Source organism: Cryptomeria japonica, chromosome 5 (assembly GCF_030272615.1).
Source record: "Cryptomeria japonica chromosome 5, Sugi_1.0, whole genome shotgun sequence".
Taxonomy (NCBI): domain Eukaryota; kingdom Viridiplantae; phylum Streptophyta; class Pinopsida; order Cupressales; family Cupressaceae; genus Cryptomeria; species Cryptomeria japonica.
In genome coordinates, this window is record NC_081409.1 from 210,868,641 (window position 1) to 210,892,484 (window position 23,844).

The window sequence follows — 23,844 nt, forward strand, 5'->3', positions numbered from 1 at the left end:
TTCCTTCAGTATTGAGGCTTTCTTGTACTTGTTTGTTAATTTTAAGGTTTATTTCCTTTAATTTATAATCTCATCTTTGTTTTTTGGTACATGTCTGCTTGTTTTTGATTCTTTGTTGAATGTACCCAATGAGACAGGGATCCGGAGTGGATAGGAATCACTTTAAAGAATCTGGATTGGAAGCTGGTTCTATGATTGTTCTTTAAGTGATCTTGTAATAGTAATCCACTTGCATTGAATATGACCTTTGGAGATAAATCAGTATGTTTTGGTTTAATGTGTTTCCTGTCTTTCTCCTGGCTGTGTTAAGGTTCTGGTTCTGCTTGAGATACAGTAGCATTTTTTCCATGACTTATCAGTTATTCCCCTGTTTGCTAATTTCTTTCAGAATTTGCTTCAACTTAGATTTTAAAGTTGAATACAGCTTTGGTTTCAACCTTTTGTAAACTTTGGAATCAAGTTAGATAGGTGGCAACAACTGTATGAACATTAGCGGGAGTATCATTGTTAGATTAACAGCAGTATGTCGTTTTCCTTCCCAGATCTTCATGTATTTTACAATCAGAAGCAATAGGAAGAGAAATATTTAGGATTGCACCATTATCTGTTATTCTTTCTCCTCTGAAAGTTCGGCCCTGAAAATCAATGTCTTTAAGCAATCGCAAGAGATATGTCTATTCAAATGTTTCTCGCTTTGAACATCAATTTATATATTACTTTTTTTTGGCTAATTGTACATGAGGCGAAAATTGAAGTTAAAAGTGAACACCATTCATCCTTATATGTTCTGCTACATACCTTGAAGCATGTTTTCAGGCATAATTCAGAATTTGGCCTCCTGAACAGCTACTCTTCATATTCTTGTCATTATAGTTGCCTGCATGTCTTGAACAACATCAGCAACATAAGCTATCATAGCCATCCAACTAAAGTAGAACAATTGTAGACTGCCACTTACAGAAATAATACCGACAACAAACAATTGACCTTGAGCACATAAAAGGCAATTTCAAGAAGTAATTGATATATTGTTGCTTTCAAAGGAAAATCTTAGGAGAGGGAGCCCTCTGATTGCAATCCAACAGAGCACAGGGTTCCACACAAATTCTTTTTCAACCTTATCCCAACTTCTACAATGCCTTCTGAGAAGTACTGAAACTAAGTTTCCTGTACACAAGCCCCAACAATTTTAAAGACCCTCTTCTGATATTTGAAACAAGAAAAGGTCTTCTACACAGAATTTAGCTCAGATACCGTGTACAGACCAGAACAAGCAGAACAGAGATGACTAAGATTTGGGTAACAAAGCAGCATAAGGAAAACAAATGCAATAATTATTTCCCTCAACTTGTGTTCTTTCCAATGTTACCTGGTGACAAACACTCCTGTTTTTCTGCCATTTCCTCAAAAGGGGATGCCCAGGGGACAGAACATTGCCCCTCTGTCCCTGATTTTTGTAGTATTTTGTGGATGTTGCAAGGACTCTCCCTGTACAAGGGGAATGGCCCCATTTGGGAATGCCAAGGGGGCACCAGGCTGTCCTGGGGATCCCCTTGTGTCCCCCATGCACACATTTTTTCAATTGCAAAAATAAATAAAAATAAAGCAGCTCTAGTTTGGATTTTCTAAAACCTTAATTTGTTGTGTGGTCTCCAAAAGCCTTCTCAACATAGAAAACATTTAGTTTATGGCTATTTGCCTTAACCCACTATGATTTTTCATTTCATTGTTTGCATTTTGCCATTTCTGTCTCAGTCATACAGTCATAAACAGCAGGGTCATAAGCATCTAAAGCAGTGTTATATGCTTCTAAAGCAGTGCCATTCATTTTCAAGCATCTACACCAGTGTTATAAATCAATTTTTGATCATTTCTCATTTTCAAGCATCTACAGCAGTATCAATCTGTTACTTGTATTTGTTTTTCATTTATACATGTATTAATATGTAACTGTTGTAAGGTATTCACACATCGCCCCATTGCAAATGGGGACCCACACTTTTTTGCTTTCTAGGGTTAGCTCTTTTAGTTTTTTTGTTGGTCGTTTAAGTGTCTTAGCCTTTGCATTGAAGGGATTGAGTTTCTCAAAGGTCATCAAGCCAGGTGGATCTCCTCAAGGTGGAGTGAAGGAGGTCAGGTCAGTTGAGTGAATAGGGGTTATGTAGATCATTCCTAGGGTTTTTGTGTACTATCCGGTCACGCTTCAAGTTGCTAAATCAAACCTTGGTTGAATGCATAGTGTCCTCCTAGGTCCCGTACCTTGCCAAGGGTCAAGAGTGAACTTTGTCTTTGAGTCCTGTCCTCTTGAAGGTCATAGATTGAAAATTACATCATAGGCCCTGTCCTTCCAAAGGACATGAAGCGAAATTTTCAACTTGGCTTGTCCTTACCTTGGACATAGAGCGAAATTCACCTATCTTGTCCTTGTCCTTTGAAGGGACAGTGAGCGAGCTGCACTTTAGGTCCTGTCCCTAGCAAGGACAGTGAGCGAATTTGCAAATTCATGTACCTTGCAAGAGTTTTAGAACGAATTTTGTATTTCAAATTCCAAGAAGAGAAGTTCAAGGTAAGAAGTCGACTATCATAAAGAAGCTTTTTGTTATTTATTTTACCAAGTCGGCCTATTACTCCCAAGGCCATGTCTCTTACCCTAAATTGCATATAAAGAGAAGGTCAAATCAATCATTCCAAGCATCAATTCAAATATTTTTCTCTCCATCAGTGGCAGGTCAGCGAATTACTCCAGCAGGACAATGATTTTCATCAGCATATTTGCTAATTTCATCCAACATATAGGTGAAATTCATTATTGAGGATGCAGGTTCGATGTCTTGAGAAGGCGAATTTATCATTCAAGTATTAAGGAAAAGTGAATTTGCTCAGCTAGGAGGCCTATCAACCAACAAATTCATCTTTAGACAGCCCAAATTTGCTCTAGGATATTCAAAGTACCCAATGAACTTACTAATTGCAATCATTCAAAATTAGAGATTGTGTCAAAATTAAGAGATTATATAAGCTACATATCATATGAGTTTGATACTATACTTACTTTGTTTTGCAGATATAAAAGGGAAGATCATGCAACCACCATAAGGCAAGAGACACAAGCAAGGATGGAGGGATGACTCAATCATGACAAACACTTCCTATCATCACTATGCAAGACCAAGGACAAGATACAAGGGGACTACTTCAAGAAGCGTCATCAGCATCAAGAACACCTCAAATGCATGAAGAAGACTCAAAGTACTACTAAGTTGAAAAACTTCAAGTGTTCAACAATTGCAAGCAATAGCTAGTTATCTTCAAGGTTTTCATTCTATCACATCTACATGGAGAGATCATAAGATGGTGAAGGAGAGATCGTGCAATCACTCCAAGAAACACAAGTAAGGATGGAAGAAAGACTTAACTACATCAATACTTCCCATCACCACTACTTTGGGCAGGATAGATAATGTTGAGTATCAAGAGATATCTCTCAACATCCCTTCATGGTGATAAGTCAACTCTACAAGTGCAAGTTGAAGTGACGTCCTAGTCATCATCCCAGTCACCACTCACCACCAATGAGGGAAGGTCTACATCAACATGTCTAGATACAATGTATTTGATTCCTCCATGATGGCACAAACTCCGATGTACCAACCCCTGACATCTATTGGTCCACATTCGCTGAATGTAATTTTCTCATTGGCTAAGGAGAGTTTGTTGCAACAAACCCTAATTAGGGTTTTCATTGTAAAATCCTAGCCATTGATCTCAAATTGATCTGAGCCGTTGAATTGTATTGAGAGCGCTATAAAAGCTCAGACTCTTCATTTGTAAAGGTTAATAGTTAATAGCGAATAGTTAATAATTGGAGAATAGTTAATAGCAAATAGCAGTAGTTAATAGTCAATAGATAGTCTAAAGAGAATAGAATAGAAGTTAAAGTAAAGTAGGAGGAGAAGGCATAAATTGTTGCCTAAGTTGTAAATGAACTCCATTTTCATTGAAGTTATGGTGAAGTGTGTTGTTTCATTACAATGTGCATGGTATCTTGTTGGATCTTCACATTAGATAATAAATAAATTAGATTGAATGGAAGAAGTTGTTGAATGTATTCATGTGGAATCCGCTTAGTCCATACCACTAGCCTCTTGCTGATTGTGAGCGTGCCTTGTGTGGTCAACTGGAATAACATGAGCTTAACCTCGAATCATCCTATACTCATTGTTTATGCATTAACTTGAATGGTGATCAATGTTTGGCGGTAATGGTTCGAACATCTTTGAAACATCCTTAGAAGATTGCACTGAGCTTGTGTCAAATTGTTGTATTTGATGGTGAGACCTTACCCAGTAAGATTCCATAAAGTCATTCATTCATCTTCTTACATTCTAGATCCTAGCATAGACTCTCTCAAACCCTACCTCATTTACTCTTTTTATCTTCCAATTGAGTAGATAGGATCTAAGTTCCAGCAAATCAAACATTCAAATCAAACATTCAGGCATTTGAATGTAAGTCCCCTTGTGATTCCAGCATAATCATATCAACCAACAAAGCTTATCCACACGTAGTGACCCTACATTCATGAACCTTGGAGTCGTCTCAAATGATCCTTAAGCTAATCTTCAGCATCCGAGAGATTTTGTTCAAGAGAGGATAAGATACTTATGGTATTTTATTCTGTGTTCGCATGTGTGTAAAAAACACATCAACAGTAACTATCCCTATTCTGTCCCCGAAATTTTGGAAATTTTTTTCCGGCTGTGGAAACACATCCTGCTGTCCCCTTACCATCCCCAATGTATTGGATTTTTTTTGTTGTTCCCAGAAATCCAGAGAAACACTGGTTCTTTCAATTGTAGTCAGACATAAGGGCACCCTTGAAAAACAAAATTTGAAGTTCCAAATAGATATCAAATCCAGAGCCCAAAGTTTATTTGAGATTTGAAAAATATAATGTGCCCAACTTCCTAGTTTCATTGTTTAAGTCAAACATAGAAGTTCCCATGGGAGTATTCCACAACGAATAGAGAAAGAAAGAGCAAGAGTTATGTTAATGTCCATGAATGACCAAGAATAGGTGAATGGGACTGGAACATAAAACTGTTATAATAGTGAAATGCCATATCGAACAGGGTCCAAGATCAAAAGCAAACAAATTAAATTAAAGAGAAGCAAGAAATAATGAAATAGACAATTGAATGGTAACCACAAAATGAGTAAAGTACAAATTGTTTTTTCAGGGGAGGACCCCTCAATGAAGTGAGGATTGATGAAGACCATAGTTGGCAACCAAGGTTGGAAGCAAACACCATTAGATGTTTGTACCTTGGCATGCATTGGAAGACCTAACAAGATTATCATTTCACTATGGGAGTACTAGTTCTGATTTTGAAATTGCTAGTCGTGGAGCATTCAGGCCTAAATGGGCCACATTGGACAATCCTACGAGGCAATCAATACCATGTAGAACCTCTCCTAACACCCAAGGTCAACAAATTAATTGTGGCACAGTAGAAATTGGTGATGTGAGCTTACTGTTGAGACATGCACTGTGAGTGAGGACTGAGGAGGGCTAGAGGGCCCCTGACTTCTAGAGGAGGTAGAACCATGATTCTGAGAATGAAAGCTGAAGTGTTGGGGAGCCCTAATAGTAGTTGTAGATTGCAAAGACGAACATTGTCTGACTGATTTGACCTCCTCCATGTGTGAATCAGTAGTGCCCAAAGGGTGCTTAATGCCTCCAACATCTATGATGGACTGAAAGAAGGATGTAATCAATGTAGTAGCTCTGGGGACCTTACGAAGGTGCTATGTCTCAAAAAGGCAACCTCACAAACAAAAAGGGCCAAGCATGTGCGATCAAGGTTGCAAAAGAAGGTAGATAGAGAGCCACCTGAGCCTCTATGCAAGCAAAGAGATGTGTGATGAGCCAACAGAAAGAAACTTGATGAGGCTTACATGGTGTCAAACAGAGAGATATGTGATGAGTCAGTAGAGCTGAAATGCCCTAGTCATACAACTCCAAATAGACAACTTTCAAGACAACTTTTCTGAGCCACTGGTGGTCAAAGAGGAGAAAAAGTGTTAAAGCAAACAGAGAGATATGTTATGAGTCAATAAAGCTGAAATGTTCCTGTAGTCCACCTCCAAATAGACACCTTTTCAAGAAATTTTTTCTGAGCCACTGATACTGGAACGAGAAGAATTGTTTTTAAACCATTTGAATAGATCAAACCAACAAGTCCTGAATCCCCGTCAAAGTCATAACAATTTGAGGGTTTCAGTGTGATTGCAACTTGAGAATGATTTTTCCAATGTGTTGAGTCTTTGCATCCTCTTGTGGATATAAGTTTGAGTCTCAAAAAGATATAAACAGTAAGAATTTATTCATTGTCCAAGCTGATCACATGTCACTATTTTTAAACGAGTTTAGATCCATGAAGGCATGTGGCAAGGATATTCTCTGTTATTCTGTCCTATATTAGCTGTTTTATCTGCCACTTTATTGTTCCTTTTACAAGCCTAAAGGAACCTAGTGGTCCCATGGAAGGGGGTTCCCAAAAACAATTGAATGGATGCCACTGAGAAGATGGACAATGTTTTTGTGGGAGACCATATTTTCAGTTTCAACCACAACATTGTAGGAATGAGGAATCTGTTTCTAAAACTGCAGCTAAAATTTAATAAAAAGTCCTATAACAAACTGTTGCTTCCATGTGGCATTAAATTCTCTCAAAATATCTGTAGTGGGTGTGGGAAAGTTTGAGCCCTTGTATTCTCATCCCAACTTAAACCTCCTGTGGAAAAATACATTCCTGTAAAAGATTCCGTTTCTTTCTTTATCTGGTGAAGAAAATTTTCACAGGATTTTTTGAAATCAGGAGCCACACCCCCATCCATGTGACCCTGCCCTAATTTTACCATATCAAACTGACTTAGAATACCCTAAAATTTTAGATGATTACAAGCAAGTCCTATCAGTTACATTCTACCCTTTTAAATAGATTAATTATCAAACGTTTAATCCCCAAGTTGCGGGTTCTAGTACAGGGTCGGGGTATTGGTATGCTAGTACAGCAATTTTTTCTCTTGGGTATGGGACAGTAGGGTGCAGCTGTATATACTATATATACACAAACACGCACACATAATTTTTAAATTATAGAATATAAAAACAGTGATACTCATATTTGCCACAAAAATATTTAAATACCTCATAATCTGCAAAAAGAATGACTCATAATTCAGTGACCTGTCAAATGTCAATACACAGTGAAAATTACAATCAATATTGAAGAATCTTCATATTGCTCTTCATTCAGAACATCAGAGTTTCTTATATGATGGGATCCCAATTACAATCAAGTTTCTTATGTGACAAGAGATCATAAGTCAGCACACTCAATAGTTAGATCCAAATTCCTTGTAATCCCCTTATTGTAATCAAGTCTTATTTAATTAGAGATCCCAATAATTAGTGAGGGTTTAGGAGAGGAGACCCCAATGGGATTGAGGGGCAGCACCCCTCACAGGAGTTTGGGGGCAATGCCCTTAGTGGGGTTGAGGGACAGGGCCCTTTGTGTGGGTTTGGGAGCACCACCCCTAGTTGGTCAAGGGGTAGTGCCCCTCATGGGGTCTAGGGGCAACAACTCAAACGCATTACCTATTGTGATATAGCGTAGAGTTAAGGGATGGAGCTCTCGCAATCAAGTCCAAATTAAGGCCTTTGAAACCACACAAACCTTCATGGAACGTGTGATTTTCACAATTTTACCACTTGACAGTGAAAGGATTTGACTCCTATTCTGTTTACAAAAATGTTTAGCTTTTTTGCTTTGGGTGGTTCTTGGGTTCCCCATGGTTTTTCCTGGGAGTGGCTCAGGTTTTCCTAGGGCCCCACTTGGGCACATTGGGTTCCCAAGTGGGCACATTGGGCACATTGGGTTCCCAAGTGGGACTCTGGGCAAACCCAAGTTGCTCCTATTATGAGACCAAAACCAGGGACCAGATTTGTATGGGATCGGGACCTAGGGTTGTACCTAGTAACATAGTTTAATCCCTTTTGATCTATAGATATTTCCATCTTTATTCTTGTACAATTCTTAGACCATTTAGTAATGCTAGGCATTCAACCATCTTACTGGTAGTATGGTCTACATTGATAGCATAAACTAATGTAGGAGTATCTTTGTATTCTCTAGATATCCGACTTCTGGCAGAATCTCTATGATATCCTCTAGATATCCCATTGAAGTTTAGAATTAATGTTCTCACTGGAGGAGCCTTCCATCTAACTATAGGTATTTGCCTTGTATTTATACAAGTTACAACCTTAATTGTGTGGCGGGAGAGAATAATCATTGTGTGCTTGTTCAGCAGTTCCATTTGTTCTATTAGTATGAGTTTTATTTTTGGGATCCAAGCATTTATCATTTTTGATATTTATAAACTTGATAAATAGGAGGTATTTTCCTTAGGTGTGTAAAATATAATATTAATATCAATATTCAATTGCATAGTTTTTGAGTCAAATTCATACACACCCATCTCTCATGAGAATGAATGGTCCACTTAACATTCATTGCATTTAGGTGATGCTTATAGGGGTAAAGCATTGGGATTTCTCGAGAGGTTGCCTATCCCATTACTACTTCAACTCAAGCGCATAGGCATAGAGTTTCCCCCTAGATCACACCCATTTAACTTGCTACGTCATTTGCAAAATCTTTTGCAAGTTTTGTGCCTTATGAACCATTCATTATAGAGTCCTTTTAGCTCATCAATTGATAAGTAGAAGGTATTTTCCATAGTGTGTCAAATATGATATAAATATTATTATATTAAGATTCAACTATGTAGTTTCTGATTCAAACTCATTGATCCATATTTCATGAGTAATAGTTTGCACAAACCCATCTTGCATGAGAATGAATGGTCTACTTAGCACTCATTGCATCAAGGTGATCGCCACAGGGGTGAAGCATTGGGACTTCCTTAAGGGCAGTCACCCATGCCACCACTACTCTGACTCAAACACGCTTAACCATGGAGTTTCCCCCAAGATCAAGCCCACTTAGCTTGTTACCCCATTAAGTGTTCTGCCTTATGAACCATTCATCATAGAGCCCATTTAGTTGTAAATTGATAAGTAGGAGTATTTTCCATAGTGTATCAAATATGATATTAATATTAGAATTCCATCTCATAGCTTTTGAGTCAAACTCATTGACCCATATTTTTTAAGTAGCAGTTCACACAAATCCATCTCTTCTGAGAAAATCTACATACAAATTCTCTTTGGCTGACTAGCTTTATCTTTAAAAATTCTAGAGTTACTTTCAATCCAAATTTTCTAGGCAACCTATGTAGGAGCAGTATTCTAGAGGATTCTGTAGTCTTATTAAAACATTTTCTTTTGTCAGGAAATCAATTATTTTCCGAGTCTTTAAACCGACCCAGCTGAGCTTCCATTTTATATAATAGTACCTGTAGATCTCCCTTGCACCAGAGTGACGAAAGAGGAGATGATCAATAAAGTCTTTGTTATTGCAAGAAAACATGGCACCTGTAAAGGCCATGAAAACCCTGTTTAATTAGATTGTGACAGGTCACTATCTTCTGTATAGTGGCTAATCAGATGAATGGATTGGTCTTGAGGAACTCAAATGCTCTCTTTTATCCAGCTTTCGTAAAGGGAAAAGTATGATTGGGTTCCAAGCTCCAGCAAGTTGAAAGTGGTCAATTTATAAGCTGCTGTAACAATGACTTCCACAGATTTCTCTTCTTGCTTCAGACTGTCTTCACTAGATACCCTTTAAGGTTTGCATCTGCCTTGTGGACTTTGGGCAGAAGTCATCAGGCGAGCGAAGTAGTCTGTTAAGTTTTTCTAACATTATTCTCAATCACATAATTGCTTGGCTGATGTCCCCAATCCCTTATTTTGTAATACAAACTGTGGGAAATCAAAGGTGTGGGAAGGATCCAATCATCCCCCTAGAATTGACATCTTTTTCACCATTTCTGATTTCCTATATAAGTTACTGTTCTTATCAGTCAATTGGAGGAGCTAGTAAAAGTACAGAAAGCAGTTCTCTGTGGGGGAGCATCTGTACTAATTAATCTCTCCGTAGTAAATTGTTGCTATTGTATACGTTATTTTATACTTACACTTCCATTTATATTCAATAATAAATGACCTACTTATTCTAATTTTATAGTTCCTAAGGCATTGAGCTTTGATTGTATGTATCCTCATATTCTCTTGGGGAGTTATAATAAAACAAGCACTTGCAAATTTCATTTTAATGGAAATATTTTTTTCCCTAGAGCTCAACATATGGGCAGCTGTGAGTAAAGTTTGTAGTCAAGCAATTCTCTTGTCTGTTTTTCTGTTTTGTATCATTTCAATTTCTTAATCTTCTAGTTGATGTTGTAACTTCTTTCGTTTGCCAGTCTTGTTTGTTCCTGTTATAATGATGTAGATCATTTCCAATAAGTAATGATGGAAACCCCAAAAGTTGCAATTTAAGGCTTTGTAAATGCAGTTTGTTGCTGCTTTTGGTTGCAATCTTTATTTCTTCTATCCTGTTTAAAATCTTCAAAAACTGTGTTTAGATTTTCTATCAAATGTTGGACATTTTCCATTCAATGTTTAATTTATTATGATGTTATTTAATAGTCAATTTAAGTGACATACTTTTTCTTTTAGATTTCTTCATGTTTGCAATAAATTGAGGTTTTAAATCTTATCACTTTGTATATGTAATGACTTTTATCATATATGATATTTTGAATTTTTCCAAGCAGGTGCTTCTGTTGCTCTTGCTTACCTCTGCCAGGGACCCTGGTATTGTTCCACGTGCTTTACATCCTCCAGAGCCAGATGAATTTTTTGAGTCTGAAAGTTTTGCTGAACACTCTACTGGACAGACCCCACGGTTATCATTTCCACGTACCAAGGATTTAATGATAAATGGAGTGTTAGTAAAAGTTAAATATTGCGAAACTTGCATGGTATATCGTCCTCCACGCTGCTCCCATTGCTCCATATGTGATAATTGCGTGGAAAGATTTGACCATCATTGCCCTTGGGTTGGACAATGCATTGGACAGGTAATTTTACTCATTATCAGATTTTCATCTACAATGATTCTAGCAGTCAATTTTTTGGGTATATTGCATTCTCTCCTGGAAAATAAATGATAAAGCACTCGGATTCAAAGAATATTCTGTGTGTTAGCTGCTCAATTAGCTGACATTCATAAAAGATTGGTTTCTCAATTATGTTATCATACCTTATCTTACTGAAGCTGTGCACACACGATTGTTGTTTCCATGCAAAGAGTGCTTCTCAGGAGCTATTATAGGATGGCCTTTTATACACATCTCAAACATAACAGATGAACATGCTCAATAGCTGCAAGACCTGTGATTCAAAAACATGTGGACCAGAAGCATTTAGTTATATAGTATTACTTTTTATAGTAACTCTGCTCTTAGTTAAACTAGCTGTGAACTCATGTAACCAAAAGTTGTAAAGTGTAGAATTTTACACTCCTAAAACATGATGTATTAATGGATATTGTATTCAAGTTTTCTTCCTTTGTGTTGAACTTACTGTGCATGATTGTTCTTCTTTGTAGACTGGTCACATGTATTTCAGTGGTACTCAGAACAAATTTTTGTACATTATGGATAGGAAGCCTGCTCAGTAACGGTCCATAAAAATCTTAAAATTTGGTTTAGAAGACTATGATAGCTTATGAATATTTCAGTCGTAGCATCAGGTTAATCCCTATTTTTAGTAGCTTGCTCATGTACAAATGTAAAGGGAGCAAGCAATTAACAATTGAGCCAAAATAATAGAACATGACGCTTAATTAGCTAAAGTAGCAATCAAAATTTTCACTTCCTTTAATGAGTTCTTTGTAGTGTTATGTGCAGAGTTGTTCGTTTCATGCATATTGGCTATATATGCTGAAACAATTTTATTTCTGGCAGAGATATAAAATGATTCAGTGACCAAATTTTGGCATGTGCTTGCATGTGTAGATTGTAAAGAATTAATTGCTACATGTATATGCATGTAGACATTTTGTTTATTCAGGAAAAGCTATATGAAATTAAAGGGTATAGTATCTGTTGGAAGAACTATGGTAGTTATTGAAATTGTTAAAGGTGACGCTGGTATTGGAGTGGTTTTTTTCTAGGTTTTGTGAAGTTTTCCACTCCTTAAAATTAGCTAGTGGATGTTTTGTGAGATGCTGTTTTACCTATATTATACTCAATGTGAATGATATAGATTTCATTAAATATATGGGTTACAAGGCTTCTAATTTAAAATTACGCCTGATTTCAGATAAAAAACATTATCTCCATCTAAGTTTGTTCTATTTTACTACCAACATCTAGATATTGCCAATCATCTGAAATTGATATCTTTTATTATTTCTGCCAGAGAAATTATCTCTTCTTCTTCATGTTTGTTGCTTCAACAACTCTTCTCTGCATATATGCATTTGCAATATCAGCCCTGTATATCAAGTTTCTTATGGATGGTGGTGCGCGTAGTGTTTGGGAGGCAATGAGACGATCTCCAGCATCTGTGATACTTATGATTTACACATTTATTTCAGTTTGGTTTGTTGGCGGTCTCACTATATTTCATTTGTACCTTATAAGCAGCAATCAGGTGAGTGGCAGCCAAATCCTTACATAGGTTTTATGATTTTATGTAGAATTATTTTTGACTAGATGGAACTTTAATGCATTACATATAAAACTGAGAAGCTTAATGTAATGTTATGTAATGTGAGCAAACTTACAGTTGATTGTCCTCTTAGGTTGTTGTACTACTCACCATTGTTCCATACTAATTATCTTTTTCCTTTCTTTGTTCCTTGTGAGAAACTGTTTCAGGAATTCTTGTGGTGCGTTTAATTGTAACTTTTTGTGTCTTCACCAGGATTTCATTTTCTTGCAGGGTTTGTTTTTCTTTGCCCTGGCTGGTGGGAGATATGGGTTGTACATGGGGCATTATTTAAGTGATGAAACAATTCTAGCAATTTCTTCAATTCTAGAAGAGCATAACTTCAACCAAAAATAATAAATGTTTTCTCTTTTTGTTTTGCAAACAAACACTTGATATTACTTATTTTTCTTTTCCATTTTGTGGGTGTGAGGGGGAGAGCTTTGAGATTTTTCATGCAATTTCTGTGTGTGTCAGCTTCTGGTTTCTCGTCCCTGCATTTTCAAGGGTTTGATAAACTCTGTCAGGGTAGGGTTTCTTTTCAATTTGTACATTCACTGGCATGTGTTAGGAAATCTATGTTTAGTGGTCATATTATTATGTATTAGTTACGAGTTGTTTTAAACTTTTAACAACTCGCTAATATCTTAATGAGGTAGAACCATATGAGGAATTTAAGGATGGATTTCCTCAATATATGTAATGGTTTTGTTGACGTGTATTTTGTACACTGCCTAACACAGAATAAAATACCCAAGGGTACCTTATCCTCTCTTGAGTAAAGCCTCTGATTGCTGAAGATATCGCGAAAAAGGATCAATCAGGATGACTCCAAGGTTCTTGTATGTAGGATCTCTACGTGTGGATAAGCTCTTTGTGGTATGATGTGATTTGCTGGAATCACAAGGGGACTTACACTTGTGCTTGAACTTCTGATTTGCTTTGAATATTGCTGGAACACAGGCTCTTACTAGCTTAGACTTGAAAAAAAGGAAAAAAGATGAGGGCGAGGAAAAGATCTAATCCTAACACTAAGAATGTAAGAGCAATGATTGATCTTTGATGAAATTCTAACTAAGTCTTGTTTTGACATCTCAGGACCATCTCCACAAGGCTAGTGTGATCTTCGAAGGAAAGCTTTATGATGTTCAAATCATCATTGCAGGCATAGACACCATCAGGTTGATGCATATCAATGAAGAAGCGACAATTGAAGTTAGGTTTAAGTTGAATGATTCGAGTTGACTACACAAGGCAAGTCTGCAATCAACAAACTGCTAGTAGTATGGATATACGAATTTCACCATCAATCAAGCACATTTCTTCCACTCATCTAATAACATGAAATCAAATATGAGAAGTATAAAGACCACGCAAATTGTCGAATCGACCCATAAATTTCACCATTTCTTCAATGAAGTTACAAGTCTTTTACAACAACATCTTGGCAACAATCTTTGCCTTCTCTCTCTACTCTACTCTAATTGCTATTCTAATACTTCCAACTGCTTACTAACTATTCTAACTCTCTCTAATTATTCTAACTATTGCCTTTACAAAATGAAATGCCAGGGCTTATATAGTGCCCTCAATACAATTCGATGACTTAGATCAATTCGAGATCAATGGCCAAGATTCAACAATGAAAACCCTAATTAGGGTTTGTTACAACCATTACATAACATTTAATGCTTGACCAATGATAAAATTGTATTGCTTGGACACATGTCCTCTCTAGAAAATTCCACCAATGGATAGCTGGGGTAGGTACATCAGAGTTTGTGCCACCTTCCATGAGTTAGGTACATTGAATCTGGAAATGCTGAGGTGGACCACACTGATTGGAGAAGTGATGACTAGGATGCCACCTCGTCTGACACTTGTAACTTGGTAAATATTCAACTTGGTGTTGTTGAGAAGCTAGCTTTAATTAATTCATCTGGAACTATCTGCTTCTTCAACGAACCCTTGTTCTAACTTCTTGTGTCCTTGATGTGCAGGACGATTGATGTACCTTGCCTTGGAATACTGGATTGGAGAAGTCGCCCTTGATGACGTTAGTCCAAAGAAGGCCGTCCTTGTCGATGCTAGGTTGGAGGAGGTCGCCCTTGTCCTTGCTTGACCGTCCTTGATCTGGCTTGATTTTCCTTGAGGAGAGTCTTCCGACTTGTGGATCTTTCGAGCTTGGGAGTCGCCATCTTGGTACTTACACAACATTTCAAAATTAGTAATATATCTTTGAAAAAATTAAACTTTAAAAGGAAGATTCAAGATTTTAATTAGGAAACTTCATGATAAATCTTGAGTTATCATTTCCTAATTTAGGATTTTCAAAGCAAAATTTAAATCTTCAAAAATGGTGCCAAGGTGATTACGCCATACCTCCACTTGGGAATTAATTCTAAAAAATGATGCAAAAATAGGAATTCGCTAGGCAAAATGTAGATCAAAACTCCCTTTAGCAAAATGCGCCCCCTTTAGCTTGGAAAAGAACTCCATCTTCCACTAGCTTCTTCAAGATCTGGAAATTCGCCTTCAAATACCTTCAAAACATCTGGAATTTATCCTCCAATCTAGCAAGAAATACGCCTCTCCAATAGCCTTCAAGATGAATTTCGCCCCTCTTAGTCTCCACTCCTGGTAGAAATTCGCTCCTCAAATTGCTCTTCCAAATCGCACTTGAAATGATGAGTGAATGATTTGAATAATGAAAAACATGCCTCAAATATATAGAGCGCTCACCATTTTATTTCCATGGGCCGACTTGGAAAAAAAAGGCCAAAAGATAAATAAAAAATTAATAAAAGAAGAGGCCGACTTGATAAAAACATTGAATAATACCCCAAGCGCTCCAATTTTATTTTATTTTTTTAAAATAATAATAATTAATTTAAAATGCCTTTATAATTAAAAATTTCGATTTTTAAGGCTCAAAATTAATTATTAAATGCCATGCGCCATCATTAAATGTCAATTTAATTTCAAAATATTTCAAGGTTTTATTGAATTTGGCATTTAATGCAATTTGAAGGATATTGGCGCCCAAGCATGGGAAAATAATAGATATCAACAAGATCGCTCTGGTCCCTTGGAGAGGGACAGGAGCGCCTATACCTTTTGGACCTCACACTTCTTGTTTTTTACGTCCAAGACCTCATTTTTGACGTCCAAGATGGCATTTTTACTTAGAATTTCGAGCTCAATTTATTCGATCTTTGAAATGAGTGCACTTTAAAGCATTTTCGCCCTGGTCCCTTGGTGAGGGACAGGAGCGCCTTGGCCATTTTGAGCAAGTTTTGTGGTCCTTTGCAACTTCGTTCCTCTTAGAGACATCCCAAACATCATTTTGACTCTGTATCTTGGCTTGGACTCGACCAAATTCGGAAGGGAATGCTAGATAATGCATATTTCGCCCTGGTCCCTTGGAGAGGGACAGGAGCGAACTTTCATTTGTAAGCTCATTTGTGTTTTGCCAACCTTCAAGATTATCTTCAACGGATTGGTTGGGTCGCCTTTCCTTCATCTCAAATTTGAAATTCGCTTTTCCTTGGTCCAAAACTTGTCCTTTGAGAAAATCGCTCTGGTCCCTTGGAGAGGGACAGGAGCTATCTTTAAAATTCGCCTTGGTCCCTGACAGAGGGACAGGAGCGAACTTGACTTCTTGGGTAGATTTTCTCCTTCGGGGTCCATTCAAGTTATATTCAATAGGCAAAACGTACCTTCCTTGATCTCTTCCAAATCGCGAAAATCATTTAATCCTGCAAAAATAAGGCAAACTTGGTGTTCAAGCTCCGGTCCTTCAGTGAGGGACAGGAGCGCTTTGGGCAAAATAGGTCTCACTTGTGCTTTGCAATCTTCAAATTTATCTTCAACGGATCGATTGCGTCTTCCTTCACCCACCTCAAACGTAAAACTTGTTTTTCTCTTGCCCGAATCTTGTCTTGAGGGAAAATCGCTCTGGTCCCTTGGAGAGGGACAGGAGCGCCCTAGCCAGTCACCTTGGTCCCTTGGAGAGGGACAGGGGCGAACTTGTTCCTTAGGCCGATTTTCTTCATTGTGGCGTACTTAAGTTATATTCAACGGGCAAAACATACTTCCCTTGACCTCCTCAAATCGCGAAACCACTTAAATCTTGCAAGGATAATGCAAAATTGGAATTCAAGCTCCGGTCCTTCAGTGAGGGACAGGAGCGATTTTTGCTCTCAGGGCCAAATCTTTTTACTTTTCACTTCAAATTTCCTTCGCTGAGGAAAATATCATCTCTTTACACGCCATGAATAAAAGTTCGAGTCCAAACAAGGTCTAAAAATGTGTATATGAATAAAATCGCTCTGGTCCCTTGGTGAGGGACAGGAGCGAATTTACCTTTCTAGACAAATACTTCATCATTTCATCGTCCTTAATCAAGTCTGGATGCTCTATCACGTTCATTTTGTCCTCCATCATGCCTTTGATGTCTCAATTTGTCCAAACAAGGTCAGGAATGACTCCACTAAGCTTTTTCGCTCTGGACCCTTGGTGAGGGACATGAGCGATTCGCCTTGGACCCTTGGAGAGGGACAGGAGCGAAATTTGCTCTGGATCCTCAGTGAAGGACAGGAGCGAAATTTGACTTTTCGAACTCTCTATCAGGATAATTTTAATGGAATATAACATTTAAGTATAAGAACTTATACTTTAAGTTATATTCCATATATACTTTCAGGATGTTTGAGAGTGGTTTCAGACCTCCAGGAGTTATATTGCAAAATCTAGTTTTTTGAGGTTTTTCAGTTTCCAGACTTAGTCAAATTCAGGATCAGGACATTCCAGACTTAGCCAAATTTCAGGATCAGGACGTTCAGACTTAGCCAAATTTTCAGGACATTCCAGACTTAGCCAAATTTCAGGATCAAGACATCACTCAAGCCGGACTTGCTTATCCATGTGATCACCTGGGCGACACTCAAAATGCAAAGGCTAACTAACAAAACCCTAAAAGACCAAAAAACAAACCCTAAAAAACAAAAAAAAGCAAGGGTCCCCATTTGCAATGGGGCGATGTGTGAAATGGTCACAACAGGTTTGAAACGAGGAATATGGAGCGATTCTATTGTTTGTGTGAAAGCTCTGAAAGTTAATATGGTATTAGAGCAGCCTGCATTTGTCTCTGTTTAGTTTTCATTCTGTTATGCTTGGGTAGATGAATCTATCATGATGTGATTGAATTCATTTTATCTCACCACTTCATCTCCAAGTCAACTTGAGAGATAATGAATGAACACTGTCAAGAGTGAGAATTTTTAACGTTGAGGTGAAACATAATATTCTGGAGTCCTGCAAGAGCAATGCGTGGAGTTGGTGTGATTAGAGATTGAGCCAGACACCATTAAATTAGGAATCCAACAATAGTGGGTGACAAAGTCAAAGAAATTCCAAAGGCGGAGATCAAGGCAGAATATTTGATCTTGAACGTGGCCATCTGATCTTGAGTGTGGCAGAAGGACATCTGATCTTGAATGTGGCAGAAGGACATCTGATCTGTAGACCCAAGAAGAGTGTCGAGAAGACCTTGCTCGCTTGCAACGTTGCACAAGATGTTGTGGTTGGTGAAAGAAAGAGCTGTTGCTGCCTTCGTGCACTAGTGTTTAAGTCATTGTTCTTGAAATAATCCTCTTTGCTTTGGCTGATGCTTGGTGTGTTGAAGTTCTAAATGTGGTTGATGCCATCAATCACATGGTTTATGTGCTAAGAATGTGGATGTGAGTTTAACCAAAAAAGTAGGCCTATCTATGTGCGAGGAATGAGGATTACCATGGTGCTCAGAGATCTGAATGTGAGGATGATGAGGAAAGTTATTTTGCGACTCTAATTTTCAAACTAGTGGATTAGGTTTCTACTCTCCCTCTTCTCCCCCACAGGTAAGTGTTTGCTCATCCTTAAATATGTTCCTAGCAGCTTAACTTTCTCTATCATGTGTTCTCTTTTATTTGTATTACAAAATAAGCAGATGTGTATGTAGAAGATACTGGGTTTGACCCTGCTGGACCTCGTGCTCAGACCGGGTCCACCCGGGTTTAGGTTCACACTTGGGTCCGGGTCAGGTTTGCGTTTGCTTCTGGCCCGCCTTCAGTCGTGAAAGTTTATAATGAATAAAACATTAAAAATTATTCTAACTTTATTATTCGGTTAAAGTTTTATAATAAATTTATTCATTATTATCTATATAATATAATAGATAATATATATAATATTATTAATTTATTCTATCATATAATATAATATAATAAATTGTATATTATTATACATAATATTATTAATTTATTATATAATTTAGTATTAATACACAATATTATTGTATAATATTAATATATATATTTAGATTTTGCATATAATATGTATATATACTATTAAATGTATATTTGGTTTTTGCGTGTTATATATATGTATGTATGTATGTATGTACAGACAGACCCAACCCACAAACCCAAAGGGCAAAAATAATTTTGCCTGAACCCACGAACCAGGTTCGCATCCCCGAGCTTGAGCCCAAACTTCAACTGGTAACTTAGGAATTTTTAGACAAATTTATCTGAAGAATTTTCTTAGGAAAACAAGGCCATGGATAAATTAAATTTCATTGAGAAATTCAAAGGTAGAGATTTTCACACATGGCAAATACAGATGCAGTTACATTTGATAGAAAAAGATTTTTGGGATGTTGTCAAACTGAACTCAGTCTCACTAACTAATGCAAATGATCTTGCTAAGTGGAATATCAAAAATCAAAAAGCGTTGGGCACTATTGGCCTTGGTTTGTCAAAAGCATACTTGTACCATGTGGATTTTATGAAGTTTGTAAAAGAGATTTGGGAGCCATTAAACAAGCTTTTTTTATCCGAAGCAGAAAGTGCTAAGACAAAACTGAAGGAAAGATTGTATGGATTGAAGATGGATAAAAGTGCAAAAATAGCAGTTCATATAAGTTTCACCCCCTACTAAATCAGTTAGCTGGCATTAATGAACGAGTAAAAGATGATGATGCAAAAGCAACAATACTTTTGAATAGTATACCTAAGAATATGTTTGGTATGGTGTTTACATTAAGCAAGTGTCATGTCCCCGCCATGACACTAGACTGAAACATTGAACAAATCTTAATTACAATCTGGAAATTGTTTTACAATATGTAAGACTTCACAATTTCTCCTCCCCCAGTGATAATCATGAGGTAGCAGCAGTTCGTGTTCTACAGCAGGCTGTGTTTAATAAGGAATATTATACATTGAATAATATGGATCATTCCTCCTCTAGTTACAATGATCTCCTGCAAGCAACAATTAATTATTAGTTAAGTATAAACAATATTGCTAAGAGCTGATTTGAATCATTCCATAAGTTTAAGAAAAGCAGCGGTCAAACAAAGACTTGCCTCTCCTACAAGCAATTGTGTCCAAAGGGAAGGTCATGACCCTCCAACACTGACGGAAGGATATAAAGGATTGACCAAGCATTCAAAGAAAGGGCATGGGAAAAAAAAAGAGGATCTGATCCGAGTGAAACATGATTCAGACCATACAGCCATTATACAGAATATACAGCCATTATACAGAATAAAGTAAAGTAATTGGTATGGAAACTAAGTGTGTTATGCATCGATCCTTCTATATGTGTTCATGGGCCTTGTTTCTAATAAGAATGTTTCTTGAACTATTTTTCTCTAAATAAATAGATAATATATATGCATATACACATGTATGATTGCCCCATAACCAATCAGATGTGAGTTGGAGGGAATAAGATAGGGAGATGTGGTTTACCAGCTCCGCTGAACTAAGTAGACCACCCCAAGGGATAGAACTAGTCATAGTTGGACATTCCTGCCGCTTGGCAAATAGATTACCCCAAAGGATGGAACTGGTCATAGTTGGACGTTCCTACTGCTTGGCGAATAGATTACCCCAAGGGATGGAACTGGTCATAGTTGGACATTCCTGCCGCTTGTGGGATAAGAGGCAAGTTCCCATGATTTGTTTGTGGCGTGCTCTTGGGCTTAGTTGGGTTGGGTAGTTTAGTGGCGCCCTTTTGAGATTCCTACCGAACTAAGTTATGATTGGTTATGGGATAGTTGGCTAGTCATAATACTTACCATAATCTACTTATTTATTAACTGATGTATTTGTTCCTTATTTCTTAAATTATTAATGATTAATTAAGTTCACTTTAATATGTTATTGTTGGAAATGTTGTTTTGTGCACAAACAGGTTAAAACCAGTTTGGGGACATTACAACAAGGTAATTTGAAGGAGTAATCTCTACTTTGCTTGACCATAATGAACACTTAGAATTTGAAGAAGTCTTATATGTACATAATAAAGCAATCTTGCTTTCAAGTAAGGAAAGTACAAATTCAAGCATTTCTCTTCAAAAGGAAAAATAAAACGCTTCTATCATAATGAAGTACGACATGTAATTTTGAATTGTAAGACGAGGGCCCATGATCTGCTAGATAACAAACTGGATAAACATGCTTCCTTAGCTGAAGAAACAAGTCGGGAAAACTATGGCAATGATAAAGAGCTATCTTGTCCTAGTGATGAAGAAATTGTGTTTTAAATAAATTCAAGGTTGGAGGTAGGAGGCAATGGATAAAGGAGGACACTTAGTGTCCTCATGTCAGTCACCAAAGATGGGGCTGCTTATTAGATTTGGTGGCAATTCATTTTCTATTGTGGTTTGTTCTTCTATTTTCTATGTTTTAATAACTAGAAATTTAACATCATTTGGGGGGGGGGGGGATATGACAGTAATATTCCATTTCCAGTAGCAGTGATAATTTCCTTTGTTGTTTGAGATTAAGTGGCAATGATCAACAATAATGGCTATTTCTATTCATATGTGTGTTATTTCCTTATGTTACTTTCTAGTGTAAAATATTGTAGTAAATAAAAGCACTAGTGTCATGCAATTCATGGATTTTGAAATGGTTAGTGGTAATCTAGAAAACCATATGAGGTGAACAGATGAGTTGGTTCTTGTTCGTGTCTAGGTTTATGGTAACCTTGTGCAAAAACCATGAAGTTTGATGAAGGGTGCCTTTCATTTGAATCAAAATCATGAGCGTAGTTTAAAGTATGAAATTTTTACCATGTTCGGACTAAGGGTGAGAATGTTAGGAAAAGTATATTTAGTGCTCATATTGTTATCTATTAGTTACGAGTTGTTTTAACATATCACTAATATTAGAATTAGGTAGAACCATATGAGGAATTTAAGGAACGATTTCCTCAATGTATTTAATGGTTTGAAATGAGGAATATGGAGCAATTCTATTGTTATCTATTAGTTACGAGTTGTTTTAACATATCACTAATATTAGAATTAGGTAGAACCATATGAGGAATTTAAGGAACGATTTCCTCAATGTATGTAATGGTTTGAAATGAGGAATATGGAGCAATTCTATTGTTTGTATGAAAGCTTTGAAAGAATAATATGAATTGATTATCTCTTGTTTGCAGCCAAATTGAGGTTTGTACTTTGTACAAGGGTTTTTGTGCCTACCAAGAAACATCTTCCTCTAAAAATTGTTAGAATAAAAGTAGCTCATATATCAAAAGTTGCAAGTCATTTCATTGTGACAAAGATAGTAGTAAAATTGCCAAGATACATTTACTGGCCAAATATGCATGTTTATGCTGCAACATTAATAAGGGGATGCGTGTTATCATCATGATAGTAGTGAGAGTTTAGTTGTTGTAGATGAGCAGCCATGTATTCCCAAGTCATCATCCCTAGCTTTTATGAGCGCTAAAGCATGCAAGGGGAATCCCAAGTCATCATCCTTAGTCTTTATGTGCTAAAGTATGCAAGGGTTTTCCTTCATCTTGGTAAATTAGTTACCCATATTTCATTAATTTTCACTTAATTAAATAACTCCCCACATCGGAATGCCTGCGTGCCACTTTGGGCCAGGGACATCTTGGGAGACACTCGCATAACCCTCTAGTATCTATGACTTAGGCTCATCACATTCACCAATGAATGTGGCATAAAACTCAAACAATGTAATTTTCCAAATTTTCACTAATTTTCACATCACAATTGCCAATTTATCATTTCTTGCTAATCACATATAACATGAGCCAAACAGATCCAAATTCACGTTTTACAAGGTATATCTATACCTCCACATAATAATCTCTCATTATTTTCATCAAATTAACATTTTCATTTTTTTCACAAAAGCTCAAAAACCATTAATTTTCTTCAAACTCCATTAAAATACCTTCAAAATTCATCAAAAATAAAAAATTATAAATTCAAAATTTCAAGAATACCAATTTGGTTTAAAAGTGCCGAACACCCCATTTTCAACACAAAACTCATGTTTTCATCATTCTAGGAAAAATTGGGCATGGTAACCCCCGTGTTATGGAAAATTCACAAAATTTTCTACAAACAATTAAATGAATCATTGATTTCAATTCTAGAAATACTGGGAATATTTTTCCTACTCTATTAAACACTTTCCAAACAAATAGAAACAAGAATGAAGCTAAATGGAGGAGAAATGAAGAACTTACCTAAGTTTTGCTAAAAATCCCAAATTGAATCTCTTCACTGTAATGCCCCCACTTTGAAATAGAATTTAATAATAAACAGTAATAATTAAATTAAAATATTAAAAATTAAATTAAAATATTAAAAAATTAAATTAAAATATTAAAGAATATAATTAAAATTTAATCAATTTAATGAATGGTCAAAAGACAAAATGAAAAGTTGTGACTCCCTCAAACATGAGATATAAAAAGGTGAAGAGAACCTCATTTGAGGGGGGATAATTTGGGAATCAGAAGTGCAGTTCTGATTTAAATAAGAAGTGCAGATCTGATTGCGAAAGGTTGTGTCCCTTTCAAAGGGCAGAAATAATGAAGAGTTGTACACTTCCAAGGGGTGCTAATGATGAAAGGGTTTGTCTCTTGTGAAAGGGCATACATGATGAAGAGGTGTGACGTCTCCCTCACATTGAGAGACATGAAGGGAAGGATTCAAAAGCATCTAGTGACATCACCATTGATCAGATCAGAACTGTTGTTAAGTTACAGGCAGT

At 36.8% G+C, this 23,844-nt stretch overlaps 1 protein-coding gene across 3 annotated transcripts in view; it reads left to right on the forward strand.

Annotated features, from left to right (window-relative positions):
• LOC131051708 (protein S-acyltransferase 8) overlaps window positions 1-23,844 on the forward strand; it is a 61,468-nt gene that overhangs the window by 16,851 nt on the left and 20,773 nt on the right. For all 3 annotated transcript variants that reach the window (XM_057986319.2, XM_057986318.2, XM_059221354.1), the window contains 2 exons: window positions 10,807-11,112; window positions 12,458-12,691. In XM_057986319.2, coding sequence (XP_057842302.2) covers window positions 10,807-11,112; window positions 12,458-12,691 — 540 coding nt within the window. The remainder of the gene's footprint in view (window positions 1-10,806; window positions 11,113-12,457; window positions 12,692-23,844) is intronic.